Source organism: Notothenia coriiceps, unplaced genomic scaffold (genome assembly GCF_000735185.1).
Source record: "Notothenia coriiceps isolate Sejong01 unplaced genomic scaffold, NC01 NC01_scaffold00016565, whole genome shotgun sequence".
Classification (NCBI taxonomy): Eukaryota; Metazoa; Chordata; class Actinopteri; order Perciformes; family Nototheniidae; genus Notothenia; species Notothenia coriiceps.
This window is the reverse complement of record NW_011349266.1, coordinates 1-18,377: the sequence shown is the minus strand read 5'-3', so window position 1 is coordinate 18,377 and position 18,377 is coordinate 1. Positions and strand designations below refer to the sequence as shown.

At 39.4% G+C, this 18,377-nt stretch overlaps 1 protein-coding gene across 1 annotated transcript; it reads left to right on the top strand.

Annotated features, from left to right (window-relative positions):
* The first annotated feature begins 2,695 nt into the window (after positions 1–2,695).
* On the top strand, positions 2,696–17,426 carry LOC104949602 (E3 ubiquitin-protein ligase RNF144B). Its single transcript, XM_010775985.1, has 8 exons — positions 2,696–3,015; positions 5,781–6,036; positions 7,958–8,062; positions 9,239–9,299; positions 11,017–11,230; positions 13,017–13,161; positions 13,821–13,910; positions 16,392–17,426. The coding sequence occupies exons 2-8, from the start codon at positions 5,869–5,871 to the stop codon at positions 16,569–16,571; spliced, it is 963 nt and encodes a 320-aa protein (XP_010774287.1). The 5' UTR covers positions 2,696–3,015; positions 5,781–5,868; the 3' UTR covers positions 16,572–17,426.
* Positions 17,427–18,377: the final 951 nt, after the last annotated feature.

The window sequence follows — 18,377 nt, the reverse complement described above, 5'->3', positions numbered from 1 at the left end:
CAGAGGATGATACAAGGGACAGCAGAGAGAGGGCCAAATTCAAAGGTCTGCTTTCTAAGTTGTGCTCCATCAACTTCCTGAAAAGTCTTGCACTGATGGCAGATGTTCTGACTGAACTTAAGAACTTGTCAGAAATTCTTCAGAACAGGAAGACCACACTCCCAAAGCCCATGACATCATGACGACGTCTGTCAAACGCATAGAAAGTTTCAATCGCTACCCAGGACAACATGCAGTTGATGCCAGTCAGGCAGAGGAAGTGATGAAATTCAAGGGAGAGGAGTTAAGAATTGGCAGGTCTCCCATCATTGACTCTGCTCAGTTCATCCGAGCAGTGGCAGACAATATGAAAGAAAGACTCTTCACAACCACAGCAAACAGAGCACAGGCCAGTGTTGCAGCCAACCGAAAAGAGGCTTATAACAGCCTTATCAATCAAATGGCAATCCTCAACCCTGACAACTGGGACTATGACAATCCTCGATTTGGAGATAATGAGGTGAGGGCTTTGTGTGATGTCCTACATGTGAACCAACAAGAGGCCCATCTTGGATTCACAGAATACAAGGCCAGTGGAGGAAGAAACATTCCCAACAAAATGAAGAAGTTGCTCATGGCAGTGGCACTGTCTCCAAGCAATGCTGACTGTGAACGGGGGTTCAGCACAATGAATAACATCATAACTGAGTATAGGAGCAAACTTACAACAAAAAATGCAGCAAATCTCCTCTTCATCAGCTCTGTGGGACCACCATGCAGACAGTGGGATCCACTGCCTTATGTGAAGACCTGGCTGGGCAAAGGAAGAAGAGCAGCCCACTCAACAAGCTGCATGGCTCGCCGGTACACAGAAGAGGAGAGCTACTTCAGCCCTCTGCGGAAAATGTGGAAAAGTGTGTAGTTTACCTCCCTCAACATGCCTTGCTAATGGTCTGTTAAGTTTTGACACAAGTTGTATGCACAATTGAAAATAAATAATTGACTATACATATTGTCAAGTGTTTCTAATTTATACCCCATAAAGACGTTAAAAATTTGAAGTTTGTGTTCAGGGATGCATGAAGCTGGGGGAGGGAGGAGAACAATATGAACCAATGAAGGTCGGGGTAGCATTATAGTACCTGCAAGAAATTCAAACCACTTTCACCCCTGCTAACAAGTACTGAGTCCAACAGTACCAATGTTATTAAGAATGTATGGTAAGTAAGACATGTTTTTATCGAAAAATATAGCACAAAAACATGTATTATTTTATTTTTGTACCGCTTCTCGGTGATTACCGTAAAGACGCTATTAATCGCGCACTCAAACATGAATAGCTGCTCATTTGACCAAGCAAATGCGAGAGGCGGCTGAGTTGACCGCAGTCTTAATTAAAGTATCTAGTATACGTTTTGACCATAGACTGTATATATAAAGGTTTTGACACATTTGTCTTTCTTTTACTAGTATCTCCAAGAGCTGTATAGTGCCTTCACTGCACCTCGTATACTCAACATGTAGGAACGTTTAAATGATGCACATTGTGTTCGGATGTAAACAAAAATGGGCAGACCTGGAAGAATAGTAGACTACACGTTTTTAACCTTAGGACATGAGATGGCATGGAGCCTTTTACGCACTGAAGCTGCAGAATGAAGAGGAGGACATGATGCAACAGGTAGACAATGCAAGCTGAGTTTGCAGCAACACACTCAACCTGCAGGTCTTTTAAAGGTGACCATACTTTTGGGAGGATATTATAATGTAAAAATGAAGAAAAACTTAGTATGGTGAGGAAAACAGGACTTAACTATCTACCTCAAAGGGAAAGTACTTAGTTCCAACCAGAGGTGTGGTTCAGTCCTTGGGATGGAATCCCAGTCAAGTCTCGTGCCAATTAAAAAAGCTAATCCTGCTGTTTGATTAATTGTTAATATGACAATTACAATCATAGCGAGAGTTCCTGGTATTACTTTACCTGTATCAATTTGGCCATCATAAAGTACGCCTACATTATGTGGCTAAGTATGAACCAATTTAAAGTAAGATTGAAACATACACATGCATATCAGCCAATTGGTCATTTCCACGTTGATGAGTGAGCCAATCAGATTCCTGAACTGGTACAGAGGCACGGGTTTTTCCAAATGATTGAAATATTTTACACTTTCTGGGGCATAAAGGAGTAGTGTCAGATTCCCAAATGTAAGGATTTGCTGCTTTATATTTATATAATTTTAATGAAAGTAGTTGCAGTCTCAAAAGGAAGTCAACCTCAAGCAACTAGTAATATGCTGCTTTGAAATTAATCCATGAGTGTTAACAATGATAGCATATTCTTTAATAGTATACAGGGGACATTTTTATGTGTACCTTTACTTTCACTTGTAAGTCTTCTCCTAGACAGGAAAATTGTACTTGAACATTTAGAGTAAAAAGTACTAAATGCAGAAACTGTTATACTAAAGTACATTCTTATTTGTAGGACATTTATTTGTAAAATAGTGTTTTCAAAGGGTTGATTAGATTAGGTTAAATATACTTTATTGATCACATTTTTTTTCTTAAATGACTAATTTCATCTAAGTGAACGGTCAGAACTCCTCCTCCATTTTCTATAGAACACCTCGTTCGTTCCTGATTAGCTCATGAATTCAATTTCTTCCGACAGCACCTGAAAGCAGCATGAATACAGTAAAATAACCAGCAGGAGCAGTCAAGAGTGGAGCTGAGCGGAGAGCAGACAGACAGCTTCCTGGATGGAAACAAAACGCAGCAACAAAGCACACACTCTCACACACACATAGACACACCTACACACAGCCCGGACAGAAGCCAGCAGGACCTTTAAACATGTTTTTGGTTGTTCTGTAAGCCCGCTGCGTGTGTGAGACAGCGGAGACGGTGGGTCTGCGGTGACAGCGGAGGGCTTCTACCAGCAGACTTTATCCAACACATGTGTCTCTGCCACAGTGAGAGCACTGCGGCTGTGGATCTTGACTCCTACAGTACACCCAGTGGTCCACGGGAAAGGTAGGTTCCCCTCTCTTCTCTGCTCATCTGCAACACACAACATCCATTACTATACGTTTAAACTCCATGCATGTGTAGAGTTTTGACCTGTACGAGAATGCAACCTTGAGAGAAATGCAGAAATGTCAGATTTCATGTGTGGTCTGCTTGAATCCACTGTTACATATGATTCATTACAGTGTCATACTAACCTCTGGGTAATTATTGAATAATATGCATATCACAACAAGGAGTATTACTTAAGGAATACACCTTTATATCACTGTCATTTTAATGAATATCCACCATAATGATTCTGTTTAAACTGATGTAGAGTAACTGCATTAGCATTTGTATAATCATCATCATGTTGCTGTTTTAACTTTGTATGCTCTTATCTAAGGCTGTGTCCCAAAATCATGTTATAGGGCCAGAAATACAGAACAGGGAGGGATTGTAGCTGTACAAATGATGGCATATAGATTCTGCTACACACTCCCTGAACTCCCAGGCAGCTGCCTCCTTCCCAACATAGTGGCAGCCTGTGTAGAAAGCAGCAGCAGCTTCTCAATGGGCAGATCTGTTTTTTCTGTTTCTGAAATGGTCAACAATGCTGCTTTGATCCCCATAGCTGGAATGCCGTTTAAGCCCCGAGCCGAGAGGACTGCTAATCACTTAAATGACCCGCTCCACACCTTAAAGGAACTATTAATACTCACAAGGGCGGTTTATAAATGAATAGCTCATACTTATTCGCACATATAACTGCTTGCTCAGGAGCAGGGACTGCTGCCTAGATGGATTTTGGAAAGATCTTCTGACATTTAATATATGTAGTCCCATATGCAAATATTCGGCTTGGAAATGCTTCTGCAACAGCGTTCAGTAATCCTCAAAATCGTTTATGCAAACTTTAAATCTGTTCATTGTGTTTAATTGGAATCCGACCGCCGTGAAGTATTGATGAATTCTACATTTCCCAGTCAATCAAACTGCCTTTTATCTGTCACATTAAAGGTGGAACAAAACTCTTCGTCTGCTGTTCTGAGATAAAATCACTTCAAACAGCTTCATCTGTTGACACCCAGGTCATGTCGAAACAAAAAGTTGTTCAGGAACGAAAGGCTTTGGCGTTGCCATGCAGCAAAGTTAGCTGACTAGAGACCTATCATTTCCCATGTGGCTGCTTATGCTCAGGCAGGAGAGGATTGTATTGTGGGATGACGACTGCAGCCTGGCTGGATGCAGTGCAACATGACTGTGCAGAAATACCAACGTGCTGCTACACAAGCTCCATTATCACTCTTTTGCATGTATGGCCCTGCTGATCTGTAGCACGTAATAAAAGAGCACTGTGAGAAGAATTTAGGACACCAGTGTTGGCTGCATTGATTTAGCTGGCCCAAGTTTTCCTGCCAATTTCAACAGCCCGCTGAAATGGAGAACATTGTGTGTAGGTTGGACTAACGTGTGATTTCAACAGGCTGCAGAGTGTGTTTTTAACGCCACCGCTTCCTTTGTGACCCCGTTCTGTGTCCAACCACTGTTATCTACAGGATTAATCGCTAATCCCAGATTATGAGTTTATTATTTCTCATGCTTTTTTGGGATTGGACAAACCCGAAGGGATTGGATATTGGGTTTGTGACTTTGGTTGCCTTTAACAATAGATTTTCCTTTTATTATCCATTTATTAACCCCTCTCCTGCTGTCCCAACATATACAACTAGTGCATTATGTTTGATAGTTGAGGGCGGAAATCACAGATTATGTTTATGCCTGATGCTGTAGTAGAGCAGATTTAGTGAAATATTGCTTTTTGTCTGTTGGCCGGTTGCGTTTACTGCTTTGGTCTAGGCAGAAATATTTCAACAACTATTACATGGATTGGCAACTTTGTGCAGACATTCATGGTGTCAAATGGCCGAATCCTAATGTTGTTTCCCTTCATTTTCCACTTTATTGTAGTTTTGGGCTAATTAGCAAATGTTGGCATGCTAACATGCTAAACTACGAAGGTGGATATGTAGATGTGAACATTTTATCTGTGAAACACTAGCATGTAAGCCCTTGTATTATGAGCATCATTTCATGATTGTTGGTCTCATCAAATTGCAATTTTCACATTAAAAACACAAATGTTAAATTTTTTTACTTTGCTCAACTACATTTTTCAAAATGGTGTGAGCTCTGACAAATATGAAATGTTGACTATCCGGATTCTTCTCTCTTTAGTCTGACTAAAGACTATTTCAGTCTAACACTTTTAAAACATAAAATTAATAAGAGAGAGTTGACCTGTTTTCCATCTTTCTACTACCCCCTGCCCAATGTTGAAATGACGTGCCTAACCAAAACGTTTCTACTGTACCTACTATGGATACACAGGCATGTATTTACTTTGTAACTAAAAACTCGACAATCAGTCCTGCCAGAGTGAGTGAGATCTGGTCAATAACTGAACACTCAGTAAACACAGACCTTGGACTTTGGCATTAAATACGCCGTGATGAGTAATCAATAATGCAGCAGTAATTACACATAATTATGTTTTGCTTCATGCACCTGGCAGCTTTAAACAGTGACTAATTCATCTCTCAGGTAACAAGACAATGAAATGCCTCAGGGAGGGGTGAAGTCATCATGTTGGTACACTGGTTACCAAAAGAGATGACAGGTTCCAGGAACAGAGCAGTGTTGCCATAAGGCCTGGCTGAGGTATTATGTCAACAGTATCGAAGAGGAAGTGGTATACCTGCACTAAGGAGACAAGTTTCTGCTTTCAGGAACATGGAGGCTGTGGCTCCTCTCCGTCCCCAGCAGAGGGGCTAGGAGCAGCCTGATCCCTTCCTCACCCGACTGCATCGCCCCATCATGGCCAACAGGAGTCCCACCCTGATTCGGGACGCCGGGGATTCGCTGGGGACCCCTGAGGCCGGGGCCAACCCTCGTCCAGGGCCCTTTTGCAAGCTGTGCCTCAGCGAGCAGCCGTCTGCAGCCACCAGGGAACTCCAGAGCTGCAACTGTTTCTTCTGCACAGCGGTAAGTAAAAACAAATGAATGGCAGACATTTAGAATAGATAATGCTTATGTTATTAGCAGAACTACAACAGGATGTTGGCTAAAATGGAAATTAAACATGTGAACATTTATTACTGAAACAGAGCGGGTGACTCAAGGCTTTATTTAGATGAAATGCATCCGGATCATCTTCTGATATTGCTTATGCTTTTAGTCACTTTCCGTAGGCGTTGAAGATTTCACAAAAAAGGGATCCGACTCCGAACTATTCCTTGGGCAATTTAGGCAAATCTCCAACTTTTAAATTACTTGCGATGGGATGCTCCGTTTTATTGCAGCCCCATTACTGCTTTAGGATCCAAAAATAGATCATTTTATTGGCACATTGCATATTACAGTGCTGGTGTAATGAATTGGTTTCATCACAGGAAGTCTTTACCTCACATTTACTTTCTTCGTCTTTGGAATTTCTTGCGATTTATCACAGCTGTTGGCATTTGTTAGAGTGGAAATAGAGACGTTTTTTTCTTAAACTCATCAGTATGAAGCAAACATGGATTTCACAATGTACTGGTTATAGAATAATGACAACATCATTTAGATTGATGTTGTCATTATTGGTTCCCCATAAGCTCGCCCTAACTGTGCAGTAGTGTAAATAAAGCTTTGATTTGAAGAAGAAGATTAAACTTATTGTCATTACGTAGTACAGGTACTAGTAACGAAACGGTTTCTCTGCATTTGACCCATCCTGTGTTAGGAGCAGTGGGCTGCCATTATGTACGGCGCCCGGGGAGCAGTGTAGGGAACGGTGCCTTGCTCAGGGACACCTCGGTAGCACTTGGTCTTTCCGGGACTTGAATTGGTGACCTTCCAGTTGCCAAGCCAATCCCTATGGACTACGCCACCACCGCTATTTATGGCAAATAGTGGAAAGAAACCCACAGTGTGACCTAACACTAGCTCCAAAAGTTAGCAATTATTGCTATCAAGTTCCTATTTGCATAAAGCTTTAAACTACAATTACGTTTTGCAATTAGTTCTATTAACATTGAGAATATGTTACAATATAATACATTTTAATACATTTCTTGCTTGAAAATGGAAAGCGATCTAGCAACAGCGGCACCAAAAAAGTTGGTCAGGGCCACAAGTTCTTAAGAAAACCTGGCAGCTGTTTAATTCCTTTTAAAAGAGAAGAAGAGCTGTCGGTAGAACACAGAGCTGAATCACTATAAAGCCCGTGGCAGTCTGATACGTGCCTGTCTGGCATTTCCAACTGAGATGTTGCCGTTGTGCCCTGACACAGAGAGCTGGATCGTGGCAGGTGTTAATCTCTGCCCGAGGAGATGTCAGTGTTGCTCGCACAAGGTCACACAGATAATACACACACACAGTGTCACGGGGGAACTGCTTGGAAAAGAGAAACTGTAAACACACTTATCAGCTATTTTATGTCTCCTCCAGTCTGGTTCCAGAGAATAGACAATTGTTTTTTTTTCTGCTTTGTTTTTAGATCATTAAGCCCATGGTTAGCACATGATAAGCACAAGTTAGCGCGTACGATTGATTCTAAAACACATTGCGAGATAGCTTTGTTTTCCACTGAAAAGTGACTTACTTTCAGTTCCGCTAAATTGTCTGCCTTTGCGCAATGTTTATTAAGTTCCCCCTACACTTCCATATTTCTTCACTGAGGCAACATATGACTTTTGACGTGTGGATGCTGAAAAGATGTCCATGTTTATGTTGCATTTTTTTTTTTTCATTCTTATTTTCCCTGTACTTTAATACTGATGTAAAGTTGTGGACAGTTAAGAAAATGTTATTATGAAAATGTTGAAATGTATTAATTTAATATTAACAATTGCGCTATGGTACAATTGTCACTATTCCATTCAGTATCCAGACTAACGCTGCTGTGTTGTCTGTCCCTCTCCAGTGTTTGGGGCAGTATGTTCGGCTTGCCATCCTGGAGGGCGGGGGGGCACCCATCACCTGCCCAGGTATGGCCTGCCAAAAGGCTGGAGTGCTACTGGACTCTGAGGTATGCCCTGCTAAACACCATTGACATGTAGGTCATGAGTGAAACCAAATAAAGTCATCACAGTCCAATGAAAACTGATCTTCATGGACAAATGTTGAAATAAACTTTATTTGTAAATGTCTAAGTTGCTGCAGAGTTTTCTATAGAAAATTGAAGTTGGATGTTCCCCCTCAAGTTTTTCGAGCTGTGTGGGCAGGGTTAATTAAGTGTTGTGAAAATGCTGTGAACCAGCAGTGATGGCATTTCTGAGAGAAGTCTTTTAAGTGTCAGACAGAAAGTGAAACTCTGTGAGCTCATGTCACACATCGTGGATCCCACACAGTAAACACGTCAGAGAAGGAGTTCAGACTGATTCGCAAACAAATGGAATACCGCTTCTCACGTCCTCATTTTAAAGGTTTTGAAAACCACTGCAAGACTCTCTGGACTTTCTACTGAGTTGATTTTACTTTTTTATTTAAATGCTGTTATCCAGTAGAACATTGTACAGATGTTAGACAAACAAATATTAATAAATAAGCCCTGCGAGCAGTTTTGATACATATTTAAGTCTGTTTTTAGTCTTAAAAGGTTTAAATCTGGCCTGTGGAACATGTGTGTCGTACCCTATATTGCCACCCTAACAATTCTTCTCTATAAAACAGGCTAAACTGGCCCACAGATATCTTTAAAAAAATTAAAAGAAGACAGAAATAATGTTACCATCGTGCTGGTTTGAAGAATTGACCAATTGGCATTTCTTACTGTAAGCTTATGGTGCTTTGGGCAAAAATACTCAGTATTTCCAGACTCATTATTTCCAGATTAGCATCTTATTTGTTGATCATGTGTCATTTTGCAGCTTTTACTGCAACATGGATTACATTATAATTGTGGCTTTGCTGCCTTATTTCATTTAGAAAATGTTGCATTTGACTTCTTGTCTTATAATGTAGCAAAAATATTGTAGCAAATCAGTTGTAATGTGACCAGTTGACGCTTGATGACCCTTGAGGCACCAGCTTTCAGCACTCAAAATACCAACATGGGCTAATTTGATTGTGACCATCATGTATTTTTTCAATTATTCATCCATTATGGATTGATCATACTTATTGCATGCACACAAAACACAATGTCACAGCTCCAAGTGTCAACAACATGACTAAAGTGTCTCTCTTGTTTCTGTGATTGCAGATAGCCAGCTTGGCCTCGGAGGATCAGGTGGAGCTGTATCAGCGTCTGAAGTTTGAGAGAGGTAGGTATTGTTGCATTAGCATGTAGATGACTTGTGACAGGCATTGGACTATTTCAAGTCGCACTTCAGCTGGTGTTATTACACCAAGCAGCAAGTGCCAAGCTTTACGTATCTGGGATAATGTATAATGTATAATCTCTTTTCTATTCTGCTCTGGTCCAGTGTTACTCAGGAGGTTACTGAAACTGTGGCTTTGTTAAATTCAATTATAGCAAACATGAGGTTTATGTAACTATTATTTTAAATTGAAGTGTTTCAGGTACCTTTGTGTAGCTGATTGCACCAGTACTTGTGGGAATGTCTGTCTAGTTGCACAGGAACAAAATGCTGTGAGGCCCATAATACGTTTTGTTTACTTTGACCATAAATCATAACACTCATAATATTTCATGTGTAAAGAAGTGCAAAGTAAAGGCTGTTATGCAACAATGTTTATGGTCATTTGATTCACAACGAAACTCAGAGTGGTGGGGGGGGATCATGAATGCTCCACTTTTGGTTTTGATCAAAAATGCCAGATTTCTGTTATTGAAAGCATTTCATAAATTGTTTATTTGTATACTTCTTTCCTCATAAGCTACTTACAAGGTTGTTTGTCTCAGTTTGTAAGTCGGCTCACCAATTTATTCCAAGTTCATTTTAATTGAATGGATTGTCCTAAAAATGGTGATCATTTCTAATAACTTTTTTCCTTTGACTTTAATAATACTCCCACTAGCTTCTGCTGTAGACCTACTTGTTTTTTAGCACAGATTATCAAATGATGACATGCTAACACTCTAAACTAAGATGGTGAACGTCGAAACACATTACCTGCAAAACATCAGCATGCTAACATTGAAATTGTGAGCATGTTAGCCTTCTGACATTAGCCTTTAGCTCCGACCAGTGTTGTGCCCAATGTTCCTTGCAGATGGTCACTAGCATGACGACAGTAAGTCATGTTGTTTAAAATGTTTTTCAGTACAACAAATGGCTATACTCACATAGACTTAATAATACAGACCTTTGTTTACCTGTTTTCAGTGTTTAGCATGCTAACACACAGCTCCATTTTGCCATTTTGAGCATGTTAGCATGATGACGATAGCAATTAGTTCAAAACACCGTTGACCCAAGTCTCCCAAAGATGCTAGAGGGAATTTTGTCGATAGTTTGACTTTGTATTGAATTTAATTGTTTAGTCAAACTGTTGTCCTATCCTTTCTGAAGTGCACAAAGTGGTGTTGTAAGAAATGTTTATTTGTAATTTCTTGCCTGACTTGTCAAACAAATGTTTATTTGCCTGATAGGAATAATTGAATTAATGGTAGTAATACTTTATACAGTATATTCATACTGTTTATATTAGAACATACCTTTATTTTGTGTGTTAAGAACTAGGAACTGTGCTAGAAGATTGAGGGAGTGACACACTCACTGTTAGTAAGACAGTGAAGTATCTGTGTTTTTTCAAATCTTAAGAGATCAGTTGTCCAGCACTGAAGTATCTGTGTTTTGTTATATCTTATGTTAGAGATCTGTTGTCCAGCACTAACAATGTGTTCCAGATTAGTAGTATAACTAATTCTAGACTACTGGTGGTTTTGTTTGAAAGAGCAGGCCTAATACTAGTATAACTTGGGTTAATAGAACAGCAAAACGTGTTTATTTTGTCTGTAGAATCTGCAGCTTCTTGATGTCTTCTTCCCTGCCCATCCCTCTGTGCTTTCTGCAGGAGTGAAGTTGGACCCCAGTAAGGCCTGGTGTCCGGTGCTTGAGTGCCAGGCGGTGTGCAGTGTGCAGCAGAGCAGTGAGGGCCAGCCTGCCGCTGTGCCCTGCCCCACCTGTCACACCGTCTTCTGCTCCGGGTGCAGAGGGTCCTGGCTCGACGACCACACCTGCCCTGAGCAGCAGCCCATGATGTCGCCGTCACTCGCTCATGAAAGCAGGTCAGTAAGCCACCGCTTGTTCCACGTCCCTCCGTCTGCAGCAGCCACAGAGTCAGAGCTGCACCTGATAATGAAAATGAAACTGTGCTGAAAAACGTGTAAGTTCAGGTCACTGGGAGTCTACGAAGAAACACTGCTGTAAACAATGATTCCAATAATGGGTTTCAAAAACATGTATTCCATGCTATTGCTACGTTTAATATTACTTTATAAGATATTGTATTACCTTCATATTTATCCTATTTACCCCTTTATCTTATTTTATCAGAACAATCCAGTCCTATTCTTAATATAAAAACACCTGACAGTTATTGTTGCTGGATATTTACATCGAATGGATTGTACAAGTAATGTGCAGTCCATCATGTCCCAGCAGAGTTCTGGGCTGAATATGCAGTAAACATTATTTTAGGATTAATAGCTGAGTATTCCTCAGCAGGGCCCGGTGGGTAGTCCCCGCTGTAAAGCTACATTTGACAGTTTCTCTGCCAGAACGGCTGATGTCATTGGGGAGTCACTGACTTATATTGGAATTCCATTGTGTCTGTGCCAAAGGGAGGGGGTGCGCCACGGAAGCCACGTCGTGTACAGAAGGAGCACTGCAGTAAAGGTGTCTGCAGTGTGCGGTGAAGGAGAGAGCAGGCACGAGGAGAATTTGGGGAGATTAACTATACGTTTTTTAACTATAACTATAACTTGAGAGCATGATTTATATTTGCTTGCAGGTTTAGTCATTAAACATAATGTTATTATACCAGAATCATAGCCAGTGCCTTAGAAACACTGCAGTAAGGATTCACTAGCCAACACAAAGGATTTACAAGATGTAATTAAATCATTGTGTCTACCTTTATGATGATGTATTAGTTTGTTGTATCTAATGATAACAACATTTCATTTCATTTAGGGATTTATCATTATTCTGAATAAGCAAGGAACTAGTGATATATTTATTCCGTTAACTTTTTGTTCTCCGTTCTACAGAGAAACGCTAATGGTTGCTGCTAGGGTTTTTCACATTTATAAGAAACACATCAACATTTTTGTGGCAACTTTTGCGGTCCTATTTGCTGGCACTGCCGATGGGAAATAGCGTTGGCATTCTTAATCCCCCCTGCAAAGCCCCAACTCACTTGATTGCTTTTCCGTGATCAGCAGAGTTAGTGAATAATAAAGAAGAAAAATGTGCGGGCAGAAATTGGCACTGCTTGAAATTAAAGTTGCTCTAACCTTTGTTTTCATTTCATCGAGTGAGGAAAACACTGCGTATTAGTAAGAGCATTACCACCTGAGCTTGTGGTTCTGGTTTTATTGCACACACCTTTTCTGTTTTGTTTCCATCATGTTTTTCAGCTGTAACGCGCAGCTATTTTAAACAAGAATTATCTTATTTACGCACACTACCTGTCGAGAGCCAAATGGCCAAATGTTGCTACTAGAAGAGATTCACTTCTCTCAGAAGGTGGAGACCAAATTAGAGAATAAAGAAGAGTGAATATGGGATTTACATCCTTCAGATAGCTGTAAACATCCTTCTTAATAAATGCTAATATTGCCATGTTTGTTCTGGATGTTTTAATAGGCAATTGTTTGCTAAGTAGTTAGCCATAACAACTTTAAAAGTTGTAAATATATAAACATTTTTAAATGTATAAATAATTTTCCCTAGTGCAAAGGAACCCTAAAACCTGTGGCTTTCTAAACAATCCACTCCCTATCTGGAGACTTCGGATGCCTTCATGGCTTCATACTGCACATCTGACGTCTCTCCACTGTGTTTCTATAGGCTGCGCTCCGACAGCGACTCTGACATGCCCATCAAGCAGTGTCCTATGTGTGCTATCTACATCGAGAGGAACCAGGGATGTGCACAGATGCTGTGTAAGAGCTGCAAGCACACCTTCTGCTGGTACTGTCTGCAGAACCTGGATGTAAGTCTCTCCTGATGCCTAACACACATGGTTTTTAACACAAGCTACAAAACAAACTATACTGCCTCTTACTACCACCTGTTTTTTACAGGCAAGTTCACATCTCCTCAGCCTCTGCTTCTCTATCTTTAGATTGTTTCCTACATTTCTTGCTGAATAAATACTAGATAACAGTGGTGAAATGTAACTTTAATCTTTTGCTACTTCATTTAAACCACTAGTTCCCATTGTATTATTTTACTCCACTAGATTTATTTAATGTCCTTAGTTGTAGTTAGTCTGCATGTTCAGATTATTTTTGAAAAAAACAAACTATAAATATCAATCTTATTTTATATAGTTGTGAACTTTTTAATGTACAAGCTACCCAGCCAGCAGACAAACAGAATACAAATATTAAGAATTCAAATGTTCACCCCTGTTTCCAGCTTTAGAATGAAAGTGATCAAAACAATAATGCATCAATAACTATTTTCCATTAATATTATATATATTATTCTGAGATGGAGAATTCTGCACAATGAGTACTTTTGGTAATGCATGACTTTTATTAGTAAACTAGAATGTGTACAATGTGTTTGCTAATTTGACTTAATTACACTTCCACTTCTGCTGAATAATATATTTCTTGTCTAACCAAGTATATTTCCCAATTGCAGGGCGATATCTTCCTGAGGCATTATGATAAGGGGCCGTGCAGAAACAAGCTGGGACACTCGCGGGCCTCGGTGATGTGGAACAGAACGCAGGTGAGGACACAGCAGACGGCAGACATGCCGTTTTATTTCAGGGTTGTGATGAGGCTTGACATTGTCTGAATGGATTAGCCTACAGAGCCAATCATCCGTGAGTGGTCAGTTATAACTGGAATGGGTTTGATTTGAGTAAAAGTGTGCCAACACACAGCAGGGATTGGACGTTAAAGATTTTGATTTCCATGCCAGCTGCACTGTTTGGCTCTCAAATCAATGATACACGGTTGGAATTTCTCTCCAGTGAGGACGGCACACGGCACAGGTATCTACTCTACGCAGGACAATAACGCTTACAGCACGCTTTAAAAATATAAAAACAAAAGCTACATATTATACATAACTATCAATTTTCCCTTTAGGTGAGACACTACAGATGAATATGTTTTAACTAAGAAATGTCACTTTGAAGCTTTCCTGGTTTATTACCTACATTTTAGGTACAAATATGCAAATTAGCCTTGCTATTGCAGATGTGCTTTCAACATTCATTAATTTCCAGAACAGAAATCCCAGTGTTGGATAAAGCCAGCCTGGGCATTCTTATTTAATTCTTAATATTTGTGAAAATATTAGAGTCAAAGATTCAATCCATGGTAGTTTTGGATATCCTTTGTGTCTCTCCAATAATATAAAAAATACTCTGTCTTGAGTAATATATGAACAAATCCCTATCCTTTCGTAGCTGTAGTGTCTCTCTTTATGGACCCATAAACTCTGTTCTAGCACCATGTTTGTGTTAATAGTCCCAAAATAGTCCTTTACCAGACATTAAACTGAACTAATCCCAGTGCTAATCTCAAATTCCTGCCCTGTATCAAAACCATAAGCCGCTGGACCTACTTTCTCTACACCTCTGCTGCCCTGATGCCATTATCACATTATTCCTATTAAGATTGCAGTGGTCCTCTTGATTCTTCCTCAGCGTGTGTCTGCATTGATACGTGTCTGGAGAGTGGACGTACAACTCTGCAGTTGTTCCTTCCAGAACAACTCCTGACAAACTCGGTTTACTCTCTTGCGCGACCAGTTCCTGAAGTTTTACAATCTGCCGTCACACATTCCTCTGACAGTGTTGCTCCTTTACTGCCTGCAAACACTGCAGTGGTGACTATAGTATACTGTGAAACTGGAACGAAGGAGCCTAGCCAAATAATTCAAAATAACCTTAGACAAAACATAAAAAGACACATATGGACAGCCGTGTCCATGCACTTTTGGCTATGTAATGTAGAATAGTGTTGGCAGGGTAAAACACGTTTTCAGGTTCAATTACATATAGCATTACCATTACATACATTCTATAATCCTACATACTACAAAAATGTAGTTTAGCTACAATCCTATTTGTTGACAATAAATTCAACAACTTATCAAAAAATTACAATTTTAAACTAGATCATTGGTGTTAAAATCAATCAATCAAAAAGGCCTGAAAGGTGAAGACGATGTGGAAGTGCCTTGAATTATTTCTAATGACAAACAGCAGATTGTGAAAAAAAATCTGATTGTATAAAAGTCTATGAGAAATCAATCCTACTTCCCACTTGATTTATTGCCCAAGTAAGCATTTTCCTAATGAGTTAATGATCTCAATTGCTAGTTCCATGTGGTCTTCAATACAGCATCATGGTCACTTTGTAAATTATAGTCCCAAATTAGTCAAATAGAAGAGAAAGCCGCATATGCTTTAGTGTGGGGCTACGTTGATGTTGACAGGGCGCTACCGTCAGTGCTGTCTGATCTGGGGGTTATCTGTGTTTTTATATTGGTACTTTAACCCTTTCACACTGAGTTTCACTTCATGAAAGTTCATTATTACATTTTGGCTGCCTAGAAATGTATTTTTAAGCATTTGGTTGTAGAGACAATTGATTGCGCCACTTCTGGTATAAAAAAAACCAAGATGGAGGCAGCTAATATGCCAAACTCAAGGCTCCCACAAACAAATGGCTCACAGTGACTACGTTCATTTTCAATTACAGTCTAGGTTTAAAAAGATACATGTATCGCTAATTATTAAATGTAAGAACTGTGGGTGGCAAAAGAACCATGCAAAGTGTTTGTAGCTGACATGTTAGCATATTTACAAATCCAGCCTTCTTAAAGCAACATTAGCATTGATTTGGAATTGGGTTTCTGTCCAACTGATGACTGTCAGTCCTATATTTACTCTTGTTAAGGCCCTGTTTTGGACTCCACCAACTCTCTTTACTGTTTAGTGCAGAGCAGGTAGTGTATGATAGGTTTATTAATACCTTTTCACTGAAAACAAGGTTAAAGAGCAGTGATACTGAACCAAAGCCATAGCGGAGGGGCCATCAAATCAAATCAATGAGCCAAAAACGTCTAAAAACGCTCCCTCGATGTGACTGAAGAACTTGGTGATAATTATTAACTAAGTGCAACCCCTTACATATGACTCATAATCATTTGATCCAGTGTTTATAAAAAAACATTTGCTGTGTTGTCTCCCAGGTGGTGGGTATCCTGGTGGGTGTTAGCATCATCGGACTGGTCACGTCTCCGCTCATCCTGCTGGCCTCTCCCATCATCCTCTGCTGCCTCTGCAAGCCCTGCAGCGGGAAGAAGACCAAGAAGAAGAAGAAGAAGAAGAAGAAGAAGGACCTCAGCCAGCCAGACTCCTCCACATCATAGCAGCTCGCCTTCTCATCTGCCCCTCCCAAGGAAACCACGAGAGGGCGAGAGCTGCCTGGTGGAAAATAATAAAGTCGGAATGACAATGGATACATTTTTCATGACTCAACGGACTGGGAACCTTGTCAGTGGTTCAATAAGTGCAGATCTGGTTGAATTCTAAAACTACAAGTACTTTATATGGTGGAAGTGTAAATATGAGGAGAATGAATGTAACTCACCTGGTTGTTTTCAGATGACACAACAGGTACTAAGGAGACAGTGGCGACTGTGAGAGTTTTCCTGGACACACACACACGCACACACAAACAGACACTAACACATACAAACAAATGCAACACCACCCTCATGTGCCAAACATCATGATGCCAAACCAGAGGAGTTAGGCGCTCAAGTGCCTCACTCCACAGTGCCTGGTGCTTGGTTGTATTTGTTTTGCCTTCCATTCTATCTTTATCTTGTGCAAAAATGTTAGCATTATGAAAAATAAGAACTGTCAGGATTACAGGGGTTATAAAACCTTAAACAATGCAAAACATTCTTTCATAAAGGGTGAAGGCTAACGCCCGGCGTCATTTGTGCACTGTATATTCTGTACTGGTATGAAACATGATAGGGCTTCAACGGTGCACAGAGAACTTTCCTTCTGCTAATGTTTGTTGTTTCCACCTGGAATACGTTCCAGACCAAAGGCTCTTAAGGATCACGTGTTCTTTTCTAAAAGTGTGTCAATGTGTATTTATGGGTTATGTGTGTATGGTTATCATTTATACATTTTCGTTGATGTTTCTGCATCAGATATTTTCTAAAAAATCGCCATTGTAATTGAAATAAACATATTATATTGAACATGAATCAGATGGTATTGTGTTTGATCATGATATGTAGTATTTGAGAGACGGAAAAGTCTTCATCCTTCTTCCTATAAGCTCCAGGTGTCCTGGATGATATGAATTGTTATTTTAATAATTTCTTTCTTTCTAAGTATATATATTAACATAATTTTAAGTATATAAGTACGTTTTTACTAAATAATTAAAACAAATCAATTTTATATATTTATCTAAAATATTTGTACGATTACTTTACACAGAGGAAAAAGTAATACACTTGTATGATAGTAGTATAACATACTTTGGAATATTTTACTAACGAATAAAAAAATTAATAAGTAAGAGCATTCATAGCATATTCTTATATAATTGTTAACATAAATATAAACACTGTATATCAACTTTATGATAGAAAATATACATGTTATGTTTCTGTTTTGTAAAAAGTTACAAAAAAATATGCTACTGGCCCAACTCTCACCTAAAGCACAAGAAGTTCAAGCATTCCAAATAGGCTCTTGGAAACACACATGAACACGGTCCTGATATTGTTAGTGTTATGACATCCTTTTAGAATCGTATAACTCAAGATTAAAGATATTTAGTTACAGCAGCATAAAAAACATGGCATTGCACATAATTAGAAATTAAAATAGAAACATCTAAAAATAGAAAATAAAAGTTGATCGTGAAGATAACAATCTGTAAACTATCTGACTAATAAAACAGTTTACAGCTAACACAATATAAAAGTAGGATATTATTTGCATTAAGTGTGCAATGTAAAATGTACAGTATAAAAAGTATATTATCTTATGACAGTACCAGTCAAACGTTTGGATACACCTGTTCATTCAATGTTTTTTTATTTATTTTAAATGTTTTTCTACTTTGTAGATTAATACTGAAGACATCAAAACTATGAAAGAACACATATGGAATTGTCTAGTTAACAAAAAAGTGTTAAAAAATC

Coding starts and splice junctions, on each gene's coding strand:
- LOC104949602 (XM_010775985.1), top strand. CDS start 5,869: ATGGCCAACAGGAGTCCCACCCTGATTCGGGACGCCGGGGATTCGCTG. Junction 6,037..7,957: donor ACTGTTTCTTCTGCACAGCG/GTAAGTAAAAAC, acceptor GTCCCTCTCCAG/TGTTTGGGGCAGTATGTTCG. Junction 9,300..11,016: donor GCGTCTGAAGTTTGAGAGAG/GTAGGTATTGTT, acceptor TGCTTTCTGCAG/GAGTGAAGTTGGACCCCAGT.